The 20,826-nt window shown below is 44.6% G+C and overlaps 1 protein-coding gene across 3 annotated transcripts in view; it reads right to left on the bottom strand.

The window, feature by feature from the left end:
- Positions 1 to 6,265: 6,265 nt before the first annotated feature.
- RECK (reversion inducing cysteine rich protein with kazal motifs) overlaps positions 6,266 to 20,826 on the bottom strand; it is an 80,181-nt gene continuing 65,620 nt past the window's right edge. For all 3 annotated transcript variants that reach the window (XM_019454515.2, XM_019454514.2, XM_019454516.2), the window contains 5 exons: positions 12,760 to 12,952; positions 11,361 to 11,571; positions 9,723 to 9,796; positions 8,752 to 8,907; positions 6,266 to 7,863 (listed from right to left, as the gene is read on the bottom strand). In XM_019454515.2, the coding sequence (XP_019310060.1) occupies positions 7,645 to 7,863; positions 8,752 to 8,907; positions 9,723 to 9,796; positions 11,361 to 11,571; positions 12,760 to 12,952 (853 nt within the window). In that variant the 3' untranslated portion in view covers positions 6,266 to 7,644. The remainder of the gene's footprint in view (positions 7,864 to 8,751; positions 8,908 to 9,722; positions 9,797 to 11,360; positions 11,572 to 12,759; positions 12,953 to 20,826) is intronic.

Below are 20,826 nucleotides of genomic sequence, written 5' to 3'. Positions count from 1 at the left end.
GAAATGGCGGTCCAGGCAGCGCTCTCCTTGTGTTCTGGTAACCACCCCGCTGCTTTGGGCTTCGGGGCCCTAGGGGCCCCATATTCTAGCTCACGCCTAAACTCTCCCTCTGGTTTCTTACACTCTGCTCACACCTTTGTGAATAGTCCCCTTATCAAGCCTTCGTCAAATTATCCTAATGGGGGGTGGGGGGCACCTGTTTTCCTGCTGGGCCGGGATCAGCATGAAATCTTACCTGCTGGCTCAGGAAAGCAACTACTCACATCTCCAGCAGAGCTCAGTGCCAGATTGGTAGGGGTAAGACAGGTGAGGTGGTACTCAGGAAGAGGGTAGCATGTCACCTGATTACCTGGTGAGGTTCTGGCCAAGATGGGGCTTCCATCTGGCAGGAACGTGCCAACCAGCAGAGATAGTAGAAACGCCCCAAGTATGAAACCATGGTCTGGAACTTCTCCTCGCAGCCTTGTGGGGTAACCACCTCTGCCCCCATGTGGACAGAAGCAGGATCCTGCCGTAATTAGCTACAGAGAGATCTTGGTACAGAGAAAACTCTAGAAGGATTCTGCACTCACTGGTAAAAGCAGGGGGAGGAAGGTGCATTGTGGGTAACTTTGTTTATATTTCCAGGTATCTTGGGGGAATGCACGTTATTTTTTATAATGAGAAAACAATACTGCGAACTTCACTTTGGAAAAATGAAAGTGTTTGGAGCTGGGGGCAGGGGTGTCATCATGCTTCCCCACGTGAAGGCTTCCTGCCTTACCCTTGCCCCCCACCAGCCTGACTTCCTGAGAACCTAACTAGACCTTAGACTTCGCAAGTGGTGTGTATGTGCACCATTTTGCTGTGGGCCAGTGAGAGAACAAGGTGAAAAGCGCTGCATAAACTATCATTCAAAGTGCTGGACAGGGGTGCCCGGGTGGCTCAGTCTGTTGAGTGTCCAACTCTTGATCAGCTCAGGTCATGATCTCACGGTCGGGGAGATGGAGCCCCGTGCTCTATGCTGACAGTGGGGAGCCTGCTTGGGATTCTCTCTCTCCCTCTCTCTCTGCCCCTCCCCTCAAACTAAATAAATAAACGTTAAAAAAGAAAGTGCTGGAGAGCTGTATCAGTCACTCTTATGATTCCCGTTGCTCCTTGGACTCGTCTATCAGACACCAGCTAGTGTGCTCGCCTTGTCGGTCTGACCTGACACTGAACTTAGCTCACTCTGCCCATCCCCTGGTGTCCACCCTCGTGGCGTTCTCCCACGTGGCTGGCTCCATCTCTGAGCAGCACAAATCCTGCCCTGTTGCCTGTGCCAGGGAAGGCCCAGACCCGGCCTCGGGCCTTGGCTTTGCCCTGACTTGCTGTGCGACCCTGGGCTAGTACTTCTGCTCTCTGGGCCTATTTCCCTGTATGTACAAAGTGGAAATCTACCCCCCAGCTTCAAGATTGCTGGACTGGGGAAAGGAATTTCCCTAGGAATGATGCCTCTGCTGTCCCTTCCCCTCAGCTGGCAGAGCTCACAACTCAGGCCTCTTCCACAGCCGGGAAAGAGGGGGAGGAGAGTATCCTGGAGCAGGGCCTCCGGTCCCTTTGGGAAATGGAGTGCCCCCTGTGGGGTGTGTGGGTTTGACTCCCGCCAGTCCAGGGCTGAGGGAAAATCATCAATTCACATGAAGGAAAATAAAATGTTTTCTATGGATTTTGTGGCAAGGCCATCAGCATTGCTGGCAGGCTTCACTTTCCTCCCGTGGTAGAACTGAAACAGGACGAGGCCGAACCCTGAGAATGGGGGCCCAGGGGAAGCCTGGCACCCAGCCTGGCTCAGTTAATGTTTCCTCAGTAGAGTCTAGGATGTTCACAGGACACAGGAAGAGGAAGCACAGCCTGATAGCGAGATCAGTGGATGATCTCAAAGGTCTCTTGTGACACTGAAGCTTGATGGGCTCCACAGTCATCCGGGTTCACCAGCACAGCCAGGGGGGCAAGGGCAGAGGCTCTGGATGCCATTCTGGCCTGGCATTCGAGGCCGGCAGGACTGATCTGCCTGACACCACCCCTTCCTAACTTGTCAGCTCCACCGTTCTGTCCCGGGACCAACCCAGACTCTCCTGCCTCTGTACCTTCGCTCAAACTGTACCTCCTACCTAGAATGCATCTCCTGAAGTCACCTGGCAAAGCCCTTCTGTTTCTCTCAGGCCCAGCTCAAATCAAACCCTCTATAAGAAGCCTTCTGTCTTCTTCTTTCTCTCCTCCTTCTAACTCTTCCCGAGTCACTTTGTACAGTTAGATTACCTACTCCTGTCTCTCCAGGCAAACCATTACTAATGGCAATGCCACTCAGGAGCTCTTAGTTGACAGACTTTCTTACTAGAAACAAATGTCCCAAGGCTTGTACTGTAGCTGTCCTAATGACTGTGACTGATGCCAATAGTGGCCCCATGCCAAGCTCACCAGCTCACTGAGAAGGGAGCCTAGGCTGGAGGAGGCCTAAGAGGCCTTTGCATTAGATGTGGGATTGGCGTTTTAAAATAACCAGGGAAGAGGCCTGAGAAATGAAATGAGGTTGTTTAAATAACTGGAGGTAAGTACTGAAGATACGGAGTCAGAGAACGTTGATGATGGGGTTCTGCTACCTAGCTGCAAACAGGGGTCCACCTAGCACAGCTGGGGCCAGTTACTGGGAAAATAAAACTATTTCCATGTTTACACTCTAACAAGTTGAGACTGCCAAGAAACTGGCTTTACCTGGAGGCAAATGCTGTTGGTGGCCTTTGCCTTCTTACTTGCCTTCCTGCACTTTGACTCCCCTTGGGCAGCGGAATGTTCAGTCCCTGACTGTCTAGCTATAAAAATGCTGTTCCCCTTGGCCAGTTGTCTATGGCAGGAATACGACGTGATCCTGGCCAAGGAGATACAAGGGACAACTGCCGAGGGATTTCTGAGAAATATTTTTCTTAGTCATAAGAGGCACTGGCAGCAAAAGGAAAAGACACTTGTGACTCTTTTTTTAAGTTTATTTATTTATTTTGAGAGAGAGAGAGATGCAGGAGGGGCAGAGAGAGAGAGAGAGAGAGAGAGAGAGAATCTCAAGCAGGCTCTGCACTGTCAGCACACAGCCTGATGCAGGGCTCAGACTCATGAACCATGAGATCATGACCTGAGCTGAAAGCAAGAGTCAGACGCTTCACCGACTGAGCCACCCAGGCGTCTTGAGAAGGCACTTGTGACTCTTGTCTTTCTTCTTGCTCAGAACGCTGTGCTTGAAGCTTAGCTTGGAGCTGAGACAAGCACCAGGAGACCATAACGGGGCTGCGATCTCTTCACCATGGACCTAAAACAAGGATGTGGTGCCATGAGTGACATATTTATCTGCTGTCCATGCTCTGTAGAAAAACGGTAACTTTGGAGAGATCAACCATTTAGAGTCATCCAGTGACTGGCCTTACGCCCGGCTCGTCTGTCCTAGAACCGTTGGAAGCTCCCTGATAGAGCTGGTTTGGAAGCGAGGCATCCAGGAAGCAAGCAGGATCTTCCCCTGGTTGGCCTGCTTCTATTTGCTTCTGTTGGATTTAAATTTTCTGCACTCGTCACAGGGTCTCCTCTTTGTTCCCATTTTTGCTCTTGGTATAACAACTATTTTATTAGTCGCTTTGGATAACTCCCTCTTCCAATAGGTCAGCCTCCAAAGCACTCCCCTGTTACTGGGCTCTGCTGGTTGACGGTACAAAACCGGTGGGCGTGTGCCTGGCCGGAGCGCCAGGCCCTGCCGAGTGCTCACGGGTTGAACGGGTGTCGGGGTTAACGGCCTGCTAGAGAGATGCACACTCCACAGAGGACACATCCAGCAGAAGGCTTCTTCTAGGAAAAGAGTCATTTCCTGAGAGAAATCCATTCCATCAGGTTTAGGTGGGGCTGAACTCCCCTACCTTCCCTCCTCTGCCACAGTGGTGGGCATGTGACCCAGGCTGGGCCTATGACTCTCTTGGGATCCATTCCTGTTCAATCACTTTCTGTAGACTGGGTGGGAAGCGATTTCATTTGCTTTTCTAGCATCTCAGTTTCATTACCTATGGCCATAGGAGCTTCTGAATCTTTCTCTGGAAGCTACTTTTCATGTGGGTATCTCACCTTTTAAATTGTCCTCCTCCTGCAGAACTGCTTCCTCCTGAACTTCCAGGTCCTCCCTGCTGATATTGTTGGGGCACAAGAACCTCGTCTCTCTCCCCCCACAGCCCAGCTGTCTCCTACAGAATCTTGATTCAAGGCCTCTACCAGCCCGACACACTTGACCTTGGGCAGAACGCTGGAGAGCCAACAGCAGGGCTGCAGCCCGCACTGGTGTTGGAAAGTCACCGACGATCAGTCCGCGTGGCCGTCTGGAAGTGTCCGGCATAGCAGCTTTCAGGGGAGAAGCGTTATCTCCCCAGAATGACCTGACGTGGGCTCGTTTTGCCCCTGTCTTCGGGGTTCTCATGACTGTGTCCTCAGAGCAGGACCAACCTTTCTCTCCCTTAATACTCCCCTTCCCCCAAACCCAAGCACCTCTCTCATTTCTCTACTTCCTTCCCTGACCACAAAACATCTACTGATTTTCTAATAAAAATTTTTAGTCAGCCCTGGCTAGCCTGATGAGAAATGACCTGTGTGGTGGACCATATTGTCATTCCAAATGCTTCTGGTTCCTGCCCCAGCTCCTTCCCTGCAGCCCCTCCCCACCCAACACACACACACACACACACACCCCAGAAGATTATACTATCCCTACCTTTTGAAGTTAGGAGTGGCCACGTGACTTGCTTGGGCCAGTAAGGTATAAGCAGAAATGACAGTGTCACTTCTAAGCAGAGACCTAAGGGATATTTGTGGTTCTCTCTACCTCTTCACACACCGCCCCCCGCTCTCCTTTTTGTTGTTGTTGTTGTTGTTGTTGTTGTATTTTTTGACTTAAACAACAGATATTTATTTTCTCAAAGATCTGAAGGCTGGAAGTCCAAGATCAAGATGTCAGCAAGGCTGGTTTCTTCTGAGGCCTCTCGTTAACTTGCAGATGGCTGCCATCTTGCTTTGTCCTCACATGGTCTCTCCTCTGTGCAGGCACATATCTTGGGCACCATGTTCCTGGTGCCACCAAGCCAGGCTCAGGGCATGCCCTTCACCTGATTTTGTATACACGGCTGACCGAAGATGACCATTTCAACTAAATCTCTGGAGTTAACTATGTCCACTGTCAGCAGGACCTGGCTCATCCACTCCATTTCCAGAATTATGACTTGATCTGGGCTGAAGATCGACTCAGCCAGCCATGCCTCCAGGTAAAACACCAATGGGTCTTCCAGTTCCTGCAGAAGAGACCACCACGGCCGGGTGTAAATCCATGGTGGCAGAAGCGGTGACCTCAGCAGCCGGTCCAGGGACTGGGCGGGTGTCCATCTTCCCCCTGGGCCTCAGCAGCACCTCTGCCGTTGACTATGCTAGGACCAGCAGCCCACGGGCAAGGTCTGAGTAGCTCCCACAGAACTCCAGCCTCTTTCCTCCCCCTTTGTGAGAACGCTGGAAGGGTCCCGGAGCAAAGACGGTGTAGAGCAAAGTGCAGCTGACCCGCGGTGAACACGTGATGGAAGTAAGGGGGTGAGCCTCTGTTGTCAGCCATGGAGGTTTGGGGGCCTTAGCGTCAGTGATTGATAGAAGCTCTCCGGCTCTAATCAAGGATAGGCCCTCTGTCTCCACAGCTCAGGGTTCTCTCTGCCTCACACTGAACCCTAGAGCAGCAACATCGGGCCCGAGGCAGTGGGAGGAGGACGGCCTACTCTGTTCCTGGGTCTTGGAGGGCCTAAAGCTGGGGTCTTTGTTTTTGTTTTTTACGTTTATTTGTTTATTCTGAAAGGGGGGGGAGGGGCAGAGAGAGAGAGAGAGAAGGAGGGAGAGAGAGGATCCCAACCAGTCTTCATGCTGTCAGCACAGAGCCCGACTTGGGGCTCGATCTCACCAACTGTGAGATCATGAGTCAAAATCAAGAGTCAAACGCTTAACCGACTGCACCACCCAGGAGCTCCTAAAGCTGGGGTTTTTGTACTTGACTTCCTGCCACAGTATGCCCTCTGGTCCTGCCTGGGTCTGATCTGACCAGCTCTGTTCCAGCTGCCTCGTTTTCCCAGGGCCCTTGGCTTGGAGTAATAAAACTCCTATAACTTCTTCTTTCAGAGCAAAGGGCATAGCTCACCCAAGAGTGATCGGCAGTTTCGCTTTAAATGTTCACACTGCTTGGAAGTACACATAATCATATAAAATTATTTTTATTAAAATAGAAAAGCTTTCCAGTATATTGCATTGAAGACATTTATATAGAAAAAGCAATTGCAACAAACACGCTACATCAGCACTGAGATATTCTGAAAGCTTTAAGTGCCCACTTTTAAACAATATTTTGGTATAATGAGCATAGCCCTATATATTTCAAAGGGTACATATAACACTGAAAAAAATACTTCATGTAAAATCTAAGTTTAGGTGCATACAAACAAGAAGTATTACACTGAATAGCTTATTTCAAACTGTGAAACACATTCAAAGTATTCAACTTCTCAGACAACATGCAGACATTTTAATACTTAGATTGACATTTTTAAATATTTAAACCACAACTCTTTATAATTCTATATCAAAAAAAGAAAGTCAGACAGAACACTTATCCACACTGTGCATATCACAAAAAGCAATGTGTCTTCATGAACGGAAAGTACTGGGTTAACACACATGATTGTCACTTTACAAATATGGCTATTTACCTTCTTCATAATAAAATAAAAATATCACGTATTATTTACACGAACTACTAATTATTTCACTTTTTGGCAAGTATATAAGTAGCAGCAATCGGTTTAAAGATTGATGTTTAAAAACTCTAAGTTTAACTCGGATGAATACCGAAGAATATACATCTGGTTAATATAAAAATGCATAATGCAATATGCTTTGATGTGATATCACTTCTCCCTTTCACAAAAGTCACACGCACGTTAGTAACCACTGAGCCTATTGCTTACAACGTGCCACGTGAATGCCATTTCCATAGCTTGCTCTGCTTAACACAATAGATGGGTTCCTGAAGTAAACTTCTGTAAATTAAATTTGCCTGATGATGTATATGATAATTCCAAAGATGCTTTCTCTTTGTTTCATACTCTAATAGTCTCTTCACTGCGACCCCTGGCTTCTAGACAGAGCAGGTAATTATCTGTAAACAAGCACACATACCCTAGGGGCACCTTAATACTTAAAGGACCTCTGAAATGAAGTTTCCAGACACGAAGCTTATAGTAAAGTGAGTTACCTTTCTAAAAAGTGATCACGTCACTTACCAGTGATATCAGATTTGTTCGAGAGTGGGGGGGACCCATCTAAGGAGCAAACTGTAAGGCAGGAATCCACCAAAAGAAGACATCCTCTTCTCATTAGTATTTGGAAGGACATATTTTAACATTTGTAAGAACAAAACAAAAACCCTAATATTGGCAGATTCAAAAAAATACTGTGTGGTGAATAGAGGTGAGAAGTGCTTTTACTTGGCCACTATTCAACTAGAAACCAGCAGTCCTGCATGTCCCTCACAATGTAGAAAAACTCGAGGGAGGAACATTTTGCACTTTTCACGGGCAGTCAGTTACGTGTCCAGACCATGTGCAAGGCAGGGCCCAGGCTGAGGAGGAGGAAGGGGGGACAGGGGGCTCTGGCCTCGATGCCAGCTGATGGCACACTGTTCGAGACCTGTACCTGGGAAATGATGAGGGCAGAGAGAGGGACGTGGGATGCCAGAGTGGGGCTGTCGGAGTTGATGAGGGATTCGATCTTCTCTGCTTCTTTATTGCAGGCCTCAATCTGGGAGAGGATAATCAGATTTTTAAAAATCTAAAACCACAGAACCTAGGAAAAGGTCAAGTCAGACAAAATCCAAATAGATCCCAACATAGAGAATATGTTCTTTCTCTGTCCTTCTTTTCTTGGCCAAAGTCACATTTTAATATAGTCTTACTTTATTACACAAATAGTAACAGCGTCAATGGAAATTAGCAGAAATGATCCACAATGCCACTGCCCTTACTCTTCCCACAATCCTGTTCACCACTTGTCCACATTTAGATACCATCTTTACATGGTTAGACACCGTCATAGGGAAGGGACGTTCAGTGCTTCCTTACCCAGCCCGGAGGAAAGCAATCAGGCTTTACTAAACTTCCTGACTGTGGCAGTTTACAAACTGCTTGTATTCACCCCCTTCACTTGAGCTCCCACTGTTCTGATGCCAACACTTGGCCCCAGTGGGTGAGGCTCACCTCTAGAGTCTGAGGAAGAAAAATGGGGTCCATTAGACTAGTCCTGGTGGGTCCTCCTCCCCAGTAGGAGCACAGCCCTGAGGAGACAGGTGTCTACTCTGGCGGTGTCACTGCGTGACCCGTGTCAGCCCCTTCCCTCCCTGGGCCTCGGCTGCCTGCTCTGTGTGTAAGCAGACGCCTTCCACGTCTGCACGCTCTGGGCCACGGCCTCTCGGCCTCTCCGCTCTCCCACTCCTTCACGTTCAGCCGTCGAATGTGTGCTCGGCCTCAGCCACCGGGAAAACGCTCACCGGTACGGTTCTGTCCTTCAGAGGCTGCCTTGCTTTTCTCCTTCCTGCCCTGCCTAACTTTCCAAATGCCTCCATTCCCTACCCCACAAAGCCCTCCAAATGTGAAAGTGACAAGGAGGCTGCACAAAGCATGCTGAACACACCTGCAAAGCTTTCGGATAATGATCAACAGGAATGATCAGGATCACAATTTCTGATTCAATGCTGAAGTATCCAAATACGTCACACTGTGGGACAGACACGTGCATACGGATTTTCTGTAGTATTTCCAGAACCGTTATTGGCTTTTTGTTTGTTACCTGCAAAGAGAAAAAATTTCTATTACCTGAATAAAAGAGGAATTCCTTATTGCTGCCTAGGTTACCTTGCTACCTTGCCTACTGGAACCCCTAAGTGTGGGGCCTCAACTCAGTAGGGGCCCTGCTGGCTGAATTCTAAATCTCCAGGGTCCATTCCAAAGGGCTTCTGTCTGACTGCTGAGCTTTGTAGCTAAGATTAACACTCTCACCAGAAGCCCCCCACCACCCCCTTTTAAGCGACTGTTCTGAATTAGGGGCCACAGGAAAATGATTAAAGTCTTCCTGTAAAAACACAAGTGTTTGAATCCAAGTGGGGATTAATTTCCAGGGAGTGGCAGGTGGGAGCCCTGTGTCCACAAAAGTGGATCAGCAGCAATGGTGCAGGAAAGGGAAAAGGGCAAAACCACCACGGGAAGGTGGCACACTCCGGAAGCACCCTCAGGAGGAATGGGGACTGAGCAGGCAGGCGGCCTTCAAACCACCGGGCCTCTGCCAGTCTCTGGCTGCTTGGTTCTGCCTCCAGCCCTATCTCTGCATACGGTGCAAGCAGGGGAAGGCTTTTCTAAGGAAGGCTCAGGCCAACTGTGACATGTAGAGCAAGGTCACCAAACAGCCAGGGTGCAGATGAAAGGAGCACGGGATCGGGTGCCAGACAGCCTAGTTCTACTGGTGATGAGCTGCACAGCCCTGAGCAAGTTGCTTTTCCGTGAATCACTTTCTTTTTCTATAAACGGGACGACACATTCTCCTCTATGGCATTACTGAGAGGCTTATCAATACGGTTTCAACAGTATCTGGCACAGAAAGCAATTTACCTTAGCAATAGTATCCAGTTTTTCTTTGTCAAATAAAACTCTTAACATTCCAGCACATAATGGGCAACAAGCACCTGTATAACAAAAACCATTTTACGTGTGTTCAGAATTAGAAAATGAGAATTCAAAGTAGTTGGTGAAATTACCCACCCTTCATTTTGTGCTAGGAGAGTTGTAGCTGTCCTTCCTGGTGACTGTACGTTTAGATATGTTCCCTGACCAACCCGGTCTTACTATCTATACGTTTACCCGAATCCTTCCTCCACCCTGCTTTCATCCTTTACCACTTCTCAGGGTGAGGCAGTTATGATACAAGACAGCAGAGAGAGCTGGCCCTTCAAGAGATGTGGGGCCTGGACCCTGCTCTGCCTCAAAACTCAGTGTGATCCTGGGAAAGGGCTCTCCTGGGCCTTTGATTTCCTGTCTACAAAACAAGGGAGCAGGTGTTTTAGGGATTCCATGAGTTTTTGATTCAAATTTAATTTTAAAAATTATTTGAAGCAGTTAAAAATTATAACAAGATATCAGAACATGGTTTCCAAGAGGGAAGAGGCTTTGTTTTGCTCACGGCTGTGTCCCAGTGCCTAGACGAGTCTCTGGCACACAGTGGAAGCTCAAGAAATATTTGATGAATCCAAGGATGGAGGAATGAACTTGTTAGACTCCAGATTAACCTGTTCCATGCAGACATGGTATAAAGTCTTTCCTGCTACCTCTGTTTAAGTGGAAAGTATGACACTGTAAGGTAAGTAGTTTAAGAAAACTGTTACCACTTGTAACGGTCTGTATGAAACAGACTTTCTCGATTATATGCAACTAAAACAATTAAATTATGATGCCAAGGCCAATTTAAGACCACAATCTTATATTTCTCCCAGTTTCAAATGTTTGTGTTCATTGAAACTACTTCAATTACTCATTCATTCATTATTTATTCTATATTCATTAATTACTAATTCTTTATTAACTTTATGAGTAAATTTATGCATTTGAATACATAATCATAATTTTAGTAATTAAATATTGCCTTTTCTATTTATATATTGGTGTTTGGTAGGATTTTGCCTGAAAAAGTTTGCCATATTGCTTTATTTATTTATTTATAAAAGTTTACTTATTAAAAAAAATTTTAATGCTTATCTATTTTTAAGAGAGAAAGAGAGACAGAGTGTGAGCGGGAGAGGGACAGAGAGAGGGAAACACAGAATCCGAAGCAGGCTCCAGGCTCTGAGCTGTCAGCACAGAGCCCAACATGGGGCCTGAACTCACAGACCATGAGATCATGACCTGAGCCAAAACTGGAGGCTTAAGTGAATGAGCCACCCCGATGCCCCAAGTTTATTTACTTTTTATTTAAGTAATCTCTGAGATCAAGAGTCACATGTTCTGACTGAGCCAGCCAGGCACTCCTACCATGTTGTTTTCAATCCAATGGACAAGACGACATCTAAGGTAATCTACAGCTTTTTATTAAGGTGGACTCAGAGTAATGCATCTATTCAGCATCAGGTAGAGCCAAGACTTTTTGAAAAATTTAAATAAACGAGTCAACTCTCTTCTGAGTGACTCACTCTCTAGAGGTGCTAAGTAAGCCTTCCCAATCCCACCCCTGCCCCACCCCAAGCACTGCCAGCCTACCGGGTGGGATGATGGGTTTGCACTCAGTTGCAGAGAGTGAGGGACACTTCACAGCAGCACACTCAGCGACAGAACTGTACTCTGAGAGGACCCCGACGGCCTGGCAGGGCCCATAGTAATCAACAGCCACACGGTCCGAGTAGGCAGCACACACGCTACTATAGGTCTCGCCATTGTGCCCGCAGACGGGCTCTGTGGCTCTGCAGAAGGGCTGACGACAAACAAAGCGCATTTAGCCTAGAAACCTGTATGGTGCATTTTTTCTAACCAAGAGCACAGAATAGGAAGGGGAAGAGACACAGGTATAAATTCCTGGACCCTCTTAATTAAGCTCCTAAAGTTGGCTAAACTTTGGCTTGGGGGAGGGGTCAATAGGGCTGTCCCAAGATCAACTGAAATGATTACTTTTCTCAGCCTTTCTGGGACTTGGGTGCTCATTCCATGTGACCTGATATAAGATGCCGCCCCCCTCCATTCCAGACTTCTGTGATTCCAGAAGTGCCTGTTTGAAGAAAACAAGATCAATCTTCATGCACATTCAGAAGCCTTATCATTTCCTGCCGGGTATGGGATAAGTAGAGGGAAGAGTGGAGAGATCAGTGGGGCAGAGGCCCAGGATCCATCAGGTAGGTTAGGAATAAGTAAGACAAAACTTGTAGCCAGGAAGAGGGAACAAGTAGGAAGAGAAGACTGGGAATTCAGAATAGAAGGCATCAGTGCCCTTGGAACACAAGCTCTGAGGGAAAACGGGCCTAGGGGGACAAGGCAAAGGCATTTTCCTGCCAGCGAAGACCAGGAAATGAGAAGCAAGAGAAGCAACCCTGTCGTCAGGTGCCAGCCAGCTGTGGGTGGGGGATGTGGGGCGTGTGGGATGCTTCAGTGGAGTTGTCCTTGGGGGTGTTTTTTTTTTACATGAACCCGACAAGGCTGAAAGATAAACCGATGTAAAAAGACATTAAGTTCTTCAAGAAATTTTCACTCACTCTTCAGTAGTGTGAGTGGGACTCTGGCGGAAAGAGTGGGAAAGGACTCTCTTCTTGGAGGTCTTAACTCACAAACTTCCCGGCCGTCCTCTAACGAGGGCCCGCGGAACTGTGGGAAGTGACAGTGGTGCTACCGCTCGCCAGGGGTGTGTAACGTCACATTCTTTTCCTAATGGCGGTGGCAGGAAGCCGCTCTATCCTTGCCTGGGCACTAGATGCACAAAGGTCGGTACACTAGCAAGGGAGACGCCAGAGTTAGCAGAAACAACCCAACTTGGGATGGTTCATCTTAATTCTCTGGATTTGACAGGATTCACAGTAGACCCCCAAGTGATCTTACTGCTGCTTCATCTGTAAAAGATCATAAACCGGTTTTAAGCTCAGTGTACTTGGGTTTGTCAGCCAAACAACTGTACCTGGCACGGGCCTTTGTATAAGAGGCTTTGCCCCCTCTGGTACAAGGCGCAGAGACTGCTGTGTTCCATGTGGTGTGTGTCACAAACAGGATCGCGAACCTGGTCACAGGTAAGCTGTCTCGGCAAACACTCGTGTTGGCTACATCCAAATTTATCAAACGTTGTCAGGCAGACTTGTGGTTTGGGTATGCATCTGAAAAACACCAGTGCGGCACCGTGGGCCAAGGCTGGTAGGGGAGATGGTGAGGCCACTACGGCATTGACAAGGCACAAGAGGGTGGGGAGAAAGCAGGAGAGGAATCAGAAACAGCCTCTGCCCCCAAGAGCGTATGTAGAGCGGGAGGGTCAAGCAGGCATATGAAGTAAGCTAGTAAATGACACACAAAATGCTCGTGGGAATGAGTCATTCTGATTCAGGAGCCAAGAGAAAGCACGGGGAGGAGGGGGTGTCCTGGCCGCCACGTGGAGGATAAGGAGGGTCACACAGGCGTGCCAGGCCAAGGGGGCCATACAAGCAAAGGTGTGGTGCTAGAGATTACAGTGCTGGGGGACAGGGGAGGTGACTCTGAGGGCGAGAGTCAAGGTCGCAGGGGTTGAAGTGTCACGATAGGAGGCCATCAGGTGGGGTGGCATCCGATGCTAGAGGCCTTTTAGTCAATACTAAATGAAGCATTTTCTGGGGTTTAATCTTCAGCTCGCTAATACATAGGAGTCTGTCTTAAGAGAAGGCTTCACAGTGTGTATTGAAAAAGTCAGGCTTCTGTGCTTACAGGCTGAGGCCCTGCCGCTCGCTGGTTGCAGATCACAGACAGATTGCTACCCCACGAAGCTGGGTTTTCCTGGTAACCTCAGGACCCTGCTTCATTCTCAATTCCTGAACGTCTTCAGAGGGGTTGGGGATGGTGGCTCTTCTTTAGACTTTTCTGCTATTTCGTTTCTACACAGGTCATTTATAGCTTTCTATAAGAAGGCCTATTAAAATGTTCACCTTTCACTGGGCATTTGAAATAACAGGATATACAAATGTTAGTCTGCAAAATAAAAGGAGAAGAGAATAGCGGCTAGCATCATTTTATTTCCAAGGAAACTGCCTCTGCTCTTTTCAACGAGAAGCCGACTGCTCTGAAATGACCACCACCATCATCACTACTACTGCCTGTGGTCACCTTTTCCGATGGGATTTAAAGTCGGAAGGCACAGCATGATATGGCTCTTTGGAAATTTAAGACATTTGAAAAGAAATAATGGAAAAGCATACTTAGAACTTCATTATCTATTAACATGGAAGGGATGAGAACCAAGACTATGAGGAGACATTTGGTAGTTTTGGAAGGAAGGATTTTGAGTACTGAAAAATAGGATCAGCGGAAAAGCTGAAAATCCAGGGGCTAAATTACACATGACCAGGGCAGGTACTTTGTCTTGCTTAGTGTTGTGCCCTAGTGTTTAGAAAGATGCCTGGTACATCAGTAGACATTTGATGAATGAATACAACTTTGTGTTCTTTAACAATTATTTTTTGAATAGATAATTCGAGCCCATGGTGAAACTGAAAAGATACAAAATTGTACGCAGTGAAAAAATTAGTCTGCCTCCTACTCTTATATCCCAGCCACCTGAACCCTTCCCCAGAGACAAATGATATTATCAATTTCTTGTTTATTAATTGCAGAGATCCTTTAGGTAAGTAGAAGCATTTATATATGCTGATTCAAGAGTATCTGCATTTAAGATTTTGATAGGCTTGGTCAAACTGCCCTCCACAGAGGATGTACCAACCCTCCCTTCAACCCCCTTCTTGTATGGGAGTGCCTGTTTCCTTATATTATGTTATCAAACTTTTTATCTTTGCCAATCTGATAGATGGAAAATGGTGCATAATTGTACCTTTAATTTACATTTCCCTTAATATGAGAAAGGTTAAGCATCATGGTAGATTGATTGGATGCTCATCAAATTCATTTAATTTTCTTCTTGGGCACACATCTAGATTATATTTCCCAGTCTCCCTGGCAGTAATTGTGGCCAAGTGATTGAGTTCTAGACAGTGGAACGTGTCTGGAAGTAGAGATGAATGTTCCTTCTAAACCTGGTCTAGAAAAGCTTCTCAAGAGCAACCTTCACCATCTTCCTTCTCTTAATTGCTGGCCAGATAGAGAAGATATGGAGGAGGACTATGAGTCTGCAGGAGCTGGGCATCACTAGATGGAAGGAACTTAAATTTCTGAATCACTATGTGGAAAGCCACCTGCTGAACATCCAAATGGATTGTATTTGAATTTCTACTATGTTAAAGTACTGATATTTTTGGGTTTGTATACACTAGCTAGAATTACTCCAATAAAAGCCTCTTTTCAAGTGTTTAATAACTATTTGTATTTTTCTGTTTATATCCTTGGTCCATTTTTCTATTAGGTTTTTGATTTTTGCCCATTTTTATATTAGGTTGTTGTTCTTTTACATGATGATTTGTAGGAACTCTTTATATTATAAGGAAATCAGCCCTTTTCTCTGTGATATTCTGTGGGTTCGGCTTATCACATTGGGGTCACCAATTGTGGGTTTGGCTTTGGCTTTGTCCAGCAAAGCTGAGGACGGCAGAAAGGATTATTCAAGACTCCACCAGTCAAGAGAGGTGAGAGGGAGGCTAAGGGAAGTCACCCCCAGCTGCTCTCAAGTTCCTGTATTTATTAGGCATACATTATAGGGAAAACATTGCACAATGTGTCAGTGGCTACGTGCCAGTAAGAAAGTATAGAAAGCATGCAAAAAAGCAAAACAAGGCATTCCCAAGACTACAAAAGAGCAGATGGAAAAAAAAAAAAGCAGAGCGGAAAACAAGATAAGATATTCAATAGATAACATGGTCTAAGGAATTCATGAGAATAGGCAGGGCCCAATCCCTATATACACATTAACTGGATACTGGTCCACTGTTTTCAGCAGGGCCAGAAAGCATGTAATGTGTTCCCTATAGTCTCCTTAACCAGGACAGAGCTATTTGATTTCCCACAATATTCCTTCCAATTTGTAATTTGTTACTATGCAGAAAATTTTCATTTTCATGTAGCTGCATTTTTCAATCTATTCTTTTTACATTGGTTTTGTATTATACCCAGCAAGACCTTTCCATTTTGAGATTTTGTTTCATTATAAAAGCAAAACAGCCCTATTCAAAGGGGTTAACAAATAGAGGAAAATGAACAAACACCAAAACAACCCTCAAGTCACCTCCCAATACAACTATCTTATCCTATCAGCTTATTTCTTATTCCTTACGCCCAGTACCCTGTCTTCTTTCCGTAGGAACTTTTTGGGCTTAGTTTTCATGGTATAAACTTTGCCAGATGGGTGACCAATTCTCTTTGCCATTTCTTTTAACATATGTGAGAATTTTCCCCTCCCTCTATACTGCATCAGGGTTTTTAGGATGGAGAAGAAATTGTTTATTCTCCATAAAATCCTTCACAAGGAAAATGTGTGTTCTGTTCTGGTCTCCAAGGCAGCCAGTGAAAACTCCTTTTCTAGAGGCTTAAACCTAAGAGAGTCAGCAGGACCCTTGCCCTATGGCCACCACATACAGAAATCCATCATCAAGGCTAGGTCAACTATACTCTGAGCTCATGAGGAACCTGCAGAGAAAGGAGCCCCTACAAAAATAACTTCACACAATACTGAAGTTGCATTTCCAGAGATTTCTCATGTCCAATCCCTAAAATGGAGGTAGATAAGTGGGAGGAAATTTCCATTACTATCAGGCACAAACAGCTAATAATAAAAATACATTCATTTCTCTCGTCTTGTCTGCTACCATTCCGTGCCTCGCACTTTCCATTTTAGTCTTACAGAACTGCTATAGCTCCCAGGAGATACCACGCTATTTCCTCATTTCTAGCAGCCAAGATCTTTGCTCCTGCTGTTCTCTCTGCCTTCACCAACACCACCTTTCTTCCACTGTCAACCCTGCTGGCAATCTCCCCATCTTTATGTATGTATGTATGTATGTATGTATGTATGTATGTATGTATGTATATATGTATGTATGTATTTTTAAATTTACATTCAAGTTAGTTAGCATAGAGTGCAATAATGATTTCAGGAGTAGAATCCAGTGATTCATCCCCTACATATAACATCCAGTGCTCATCCCAAGTGTCTTTCTTAACACCCCTTGCCCATTTAGCACATCTTCCCACCCATAACCCCTTCAGCAACCCTCAGTTTGTTCTCCATATTTAAGAGTCTCTTAGGTTTTGTCCCCCTCCCTGTTTTCATACTATTTTTGATTCTCTTCCCTTAGATTCATCTGTTTTGTATCTTAAATTCCACATATGAATGAAATCATATGATATTTGTCTTTCTCTGATTGACTAATTTTGCTTAGCATAATACCCTCCAGTTTCATCCATTGTTGCAAATGGCAAGATTTCATTCTTTTTGATGGCTGAGTAATACTCCGTTGTATGTACATACCACATCTTTTTTTAAAATTTTTTTTAAAATTTATTTTTGAGAGAGAGAGAGACAGAGACAGAGTACAAGTGGGGGAGGGGCAGAGAGCGAGGGAGACACAGAATCTGAGGCAGGCTCCAGGCTCCGAGCAGTTAGCACAGAGCCTGACGTGGGGCTCGAACTCGCAAACCATGAAATCATTACCTGAGCTGAAGTTGGACGCTCAACCGAGTCACCCAGGTGCCCCACATACCACATATTTTTTATCCATTCATCTGTTGAGGAACGTTTGGGCTCTTTCCATACTTTGGCTATTGTTGATAGAGCTGCTATAAACACTGGGGTACACATGCCCCTTTAAAACAGCATACCTGTATCCTTTGGATAAATACCTAGTAGTGCAATTGCTGGATCGTAGGGTCGTTCTATTTGTAACTTCTTGAGGAACCTCCATACTGTTTTCCAGAGTGGATGCACCAGTTTGCATTCCCACCCACAGTACAAAAGGGTTCCTCTTTCTCTGCATCCTCACCAACATCTGTTGCCTGAGTTGTTAATTTTAGCCATTCTGACTGGTGTGAGGTGGTATCTCATTGTGGTTTTGATTTGTATCTCCCTGATAATGAGTGATGTTGAGCATTTTTTCATGTGTCTGTTAGTCATCTGGATGTCTTCTTTGGAAAAGTGTCTATTCATGTCTTTTGCCCGTTTTGTCACTGGATTATTTGTTTTTTGGCTGTTGAGTTTGGTAAGTTCTTTATAGATTTTGGATATTTACCCCTTTATCTGATATGTCATTTGCAAATATCTTCTCCCATTCCATCAGTTGCCTCTTAGTTTTGCTGATTGTTTCCTTTGCCTTGCAGAAGCTTTTTATCTTGATGAGGCTCCAATAGCTCATTTTTGCTTTTGTTTCCCTTGCCTCTGGAGACATGTTGAGTAAGAAGTTGCTGCAGCTGAGGTCAAAGAGGTTTTTGCCTGCTTTCTCCTTGAGGATTTTGATGGATTCGTGTCTTACATTTAGGTCTTTCATCCATTTTGAGTTTATTTTTGTGTATGGTGTAAGAAAGTGGTCCAGGTTCATTCTTCTGCATGTCGCTCTCCGGTTTTCCCAACACCATTTGCTGAAGAGACTGTCTTTATTCCATTGGATATTCTTTCCTGCTTTGTCAAAGATTAGATGGCCATATGTTTGTGGGTCAATTTCTCAATTCTCTATTCTGTTCCATTGATCTGAGTGTCTGTTTTTGTGCCAGTATCATACTGTTTTGATGATTACAGCTTTGTAATACATATTGAAGTCTGGAATTGTGATGCCTCCAGCTTTGGTTTTCTTTTTCAGGATTGCTTAGGCTATTCGGGGTATTTTCTGGTTCCATACAAATTTTAGGATTGTTTGTTCTAGCTCTGTGAAGATTGCGGGTGTTATTTTGATAGGGATTGCATTGAATATGTAGATTGCTTTGTGTAGTATTGACATTCTAACAATATTTGTTCTAATCCATGAGCATAGAATATTTTTCCATTTTTTTGTGTGTCTTCTTTAATTTCTTTCATAAGCTTTCTATAGTTTTCAGTGTATAGATTTTTCACCCCTTTGGTTAGTTTTATTCCTAGGCTTTTTTTGGTTTTTGGTGCAATTGTAAATGGGATCGATTCTTCGATTTCTCTCTGCTGCTTCATTATTGGTGAATAGAAATGCAACTGATTTCTGTGCATTGATTTTATATCCTGCAACTTTGCTGAATTCATGGATCAGTTCTCGCAGTTTTTTGGTGGAAACATTTGGGTTTTCCATATAGACTATCATGTCATCTGTGCCGATTTGGATGTGTTTTATTTCTTTGTGTTGTCTGATTGCTGAGGCTAAGACTTCCAATACTATATTGAATAACAGTGGTAGAGTGGACATCCCTGTCATGTTTCTGACCTTAGGGGGAAGCTCTCTGTTTTTCCCCATTGAGGATGATATTAGTTGTGGGTCTTTCATAGATGGTTTTTATGATCTTGAGGTATGATCCTTCTATCCCTACTTTCTTGAGGGTTTTTATTAAGAAAAGATGCTGTATTTTGTCAAATGCTTTCTCTGCACCTATTGAGAGGATCATGTGGTTCTTGTCCTTCCTTTTATTGATGTGATGTATCACATTGATTGTTTTTGCACTGACTGCCCTTGCATCCCAGGTATAAATCCCACTTGGTCGTGGTGAATGATTTCTTTAATGTATTGTTGGATCCAGTTGGCTAGTATCTTGAGAATTTTTGCATCCATGTTCATCATGGAAATTGGTCTATAGTTATCCTTTTTAGTGGGATATTTGTCTGGTTTTGGAATCAAGGTAATGCTGGCCTCATAGAATGAATTTGGAAGTTTTCCTTCCTTTTTTTTTTTTTTTGGAACAGCTTAAAAAGAATAGGTGCTAACTCTTCTTTAAATGTTTGGTAGAATTCCCCTGGAAAGACTTTCAGCCCTGGACTCTTGTTTTTGGGGAGGTTTTTAAAATTATTAATTCAATTTCTTTACTGGTTATGGGTCTGTTCAAATTTTCTATTTCTTCCTGTTTAAGTTTTCGTAGTTTATATGTTTCTAGAAATTTGTCCGTTTCTTCCAGATTGCCCAATTTATTGGCATATAATTGCTTATAATATTCTCTCATTATTGTTTGTATTTCTGCAGTGTTGGTTGTGATCTCTCCTCTTTCATTCTTGATTTTATTTATTTGGGTCCTTTCCTTTTTCTTTTTGATCAAACTGGCTAGGGGTTTATCAATTTTGTTAATCTTTTTAAAGAAACAACTCCCGGTTTCATTGATCTGTTCTACTGTTTTTTTATTTTGACGGCATTGATTTCTGCTCTAATCTTTATTCTTCTGCTGGTTTTGGGATTTATTTGCTGTTCTTTTCCCAGCTCTTTAAGGTGTAAGGTTAGGTTGTGTATCTGAGACCTTTCTTCCTTCTTTAGGAAGGCCTGGGTTGCTATATACTTCCCTCTTATGACCATCTTTGTTGCATCCCAGAGGTTTTGGGCTGTGGTGTTATCATTTTCACTGGCTTCCATGTACTTCTTAACTTCCTCTTCAACTTCTTGGTTAACCCATTCATTCTTTAGTAGGATGTTCTTTAATTTCCAAGTGTTCATTGTCTTTCCAAATTTTTTCTTGGGGTTGATTTAGAGTTTCATAGTGTTGTGGTCTGAAAATATGCACAGTATGATCTCGATCTTTTTATACTTGTTGAGGGCTGATTTGCATCCTAGTATGTGATCTACTCGGGAGAATGTTCTATGTGCACTCTAGAAGAATATGTATTCTGCTGCTCTAGGATGAAATGTTCTGAATATATCTGTTAAGTCCATCTGGTCCAGTGTGTCATTCAAAGCCATTGTTTCCTTGTTGACTTTCTGTTTAGATGATCTGTCCATTGCTATAAGTGGGGTGTTGAAGTCCCCTACTATTATGGCATTAGTATCAATGAGTTTCTTTATGTTTGTGATTAATTGATTTATATATTTGGGTGCCTCTATATTTGGAACACAAATGTTTATAATTGTTAGATCTTCTTGGTGGATAGACCCCTTAATTATGATATAATGCTCTTTTTCATCTCTTGCTACAG

This window comes from Panthera pardus, unplaced genomic scaffold (genome assembly GCF_024362965.1).
Source record: "Panthera pardus isolate Hobbes unplaced genomic scaffold, ASM2436296v1 HiC_scaffold_20, whole genome shotgun sequence".
NCBI classification, from domain to species: domain Eukaryota; kingdom Metazoa; phylum Chordata; class Mammalia; order Carnivora; family Felidae; genus Panthera; species Panthera pardus.
This window is presented reverse-complemented; position numbering and strand designations above follow the sequence as displayed.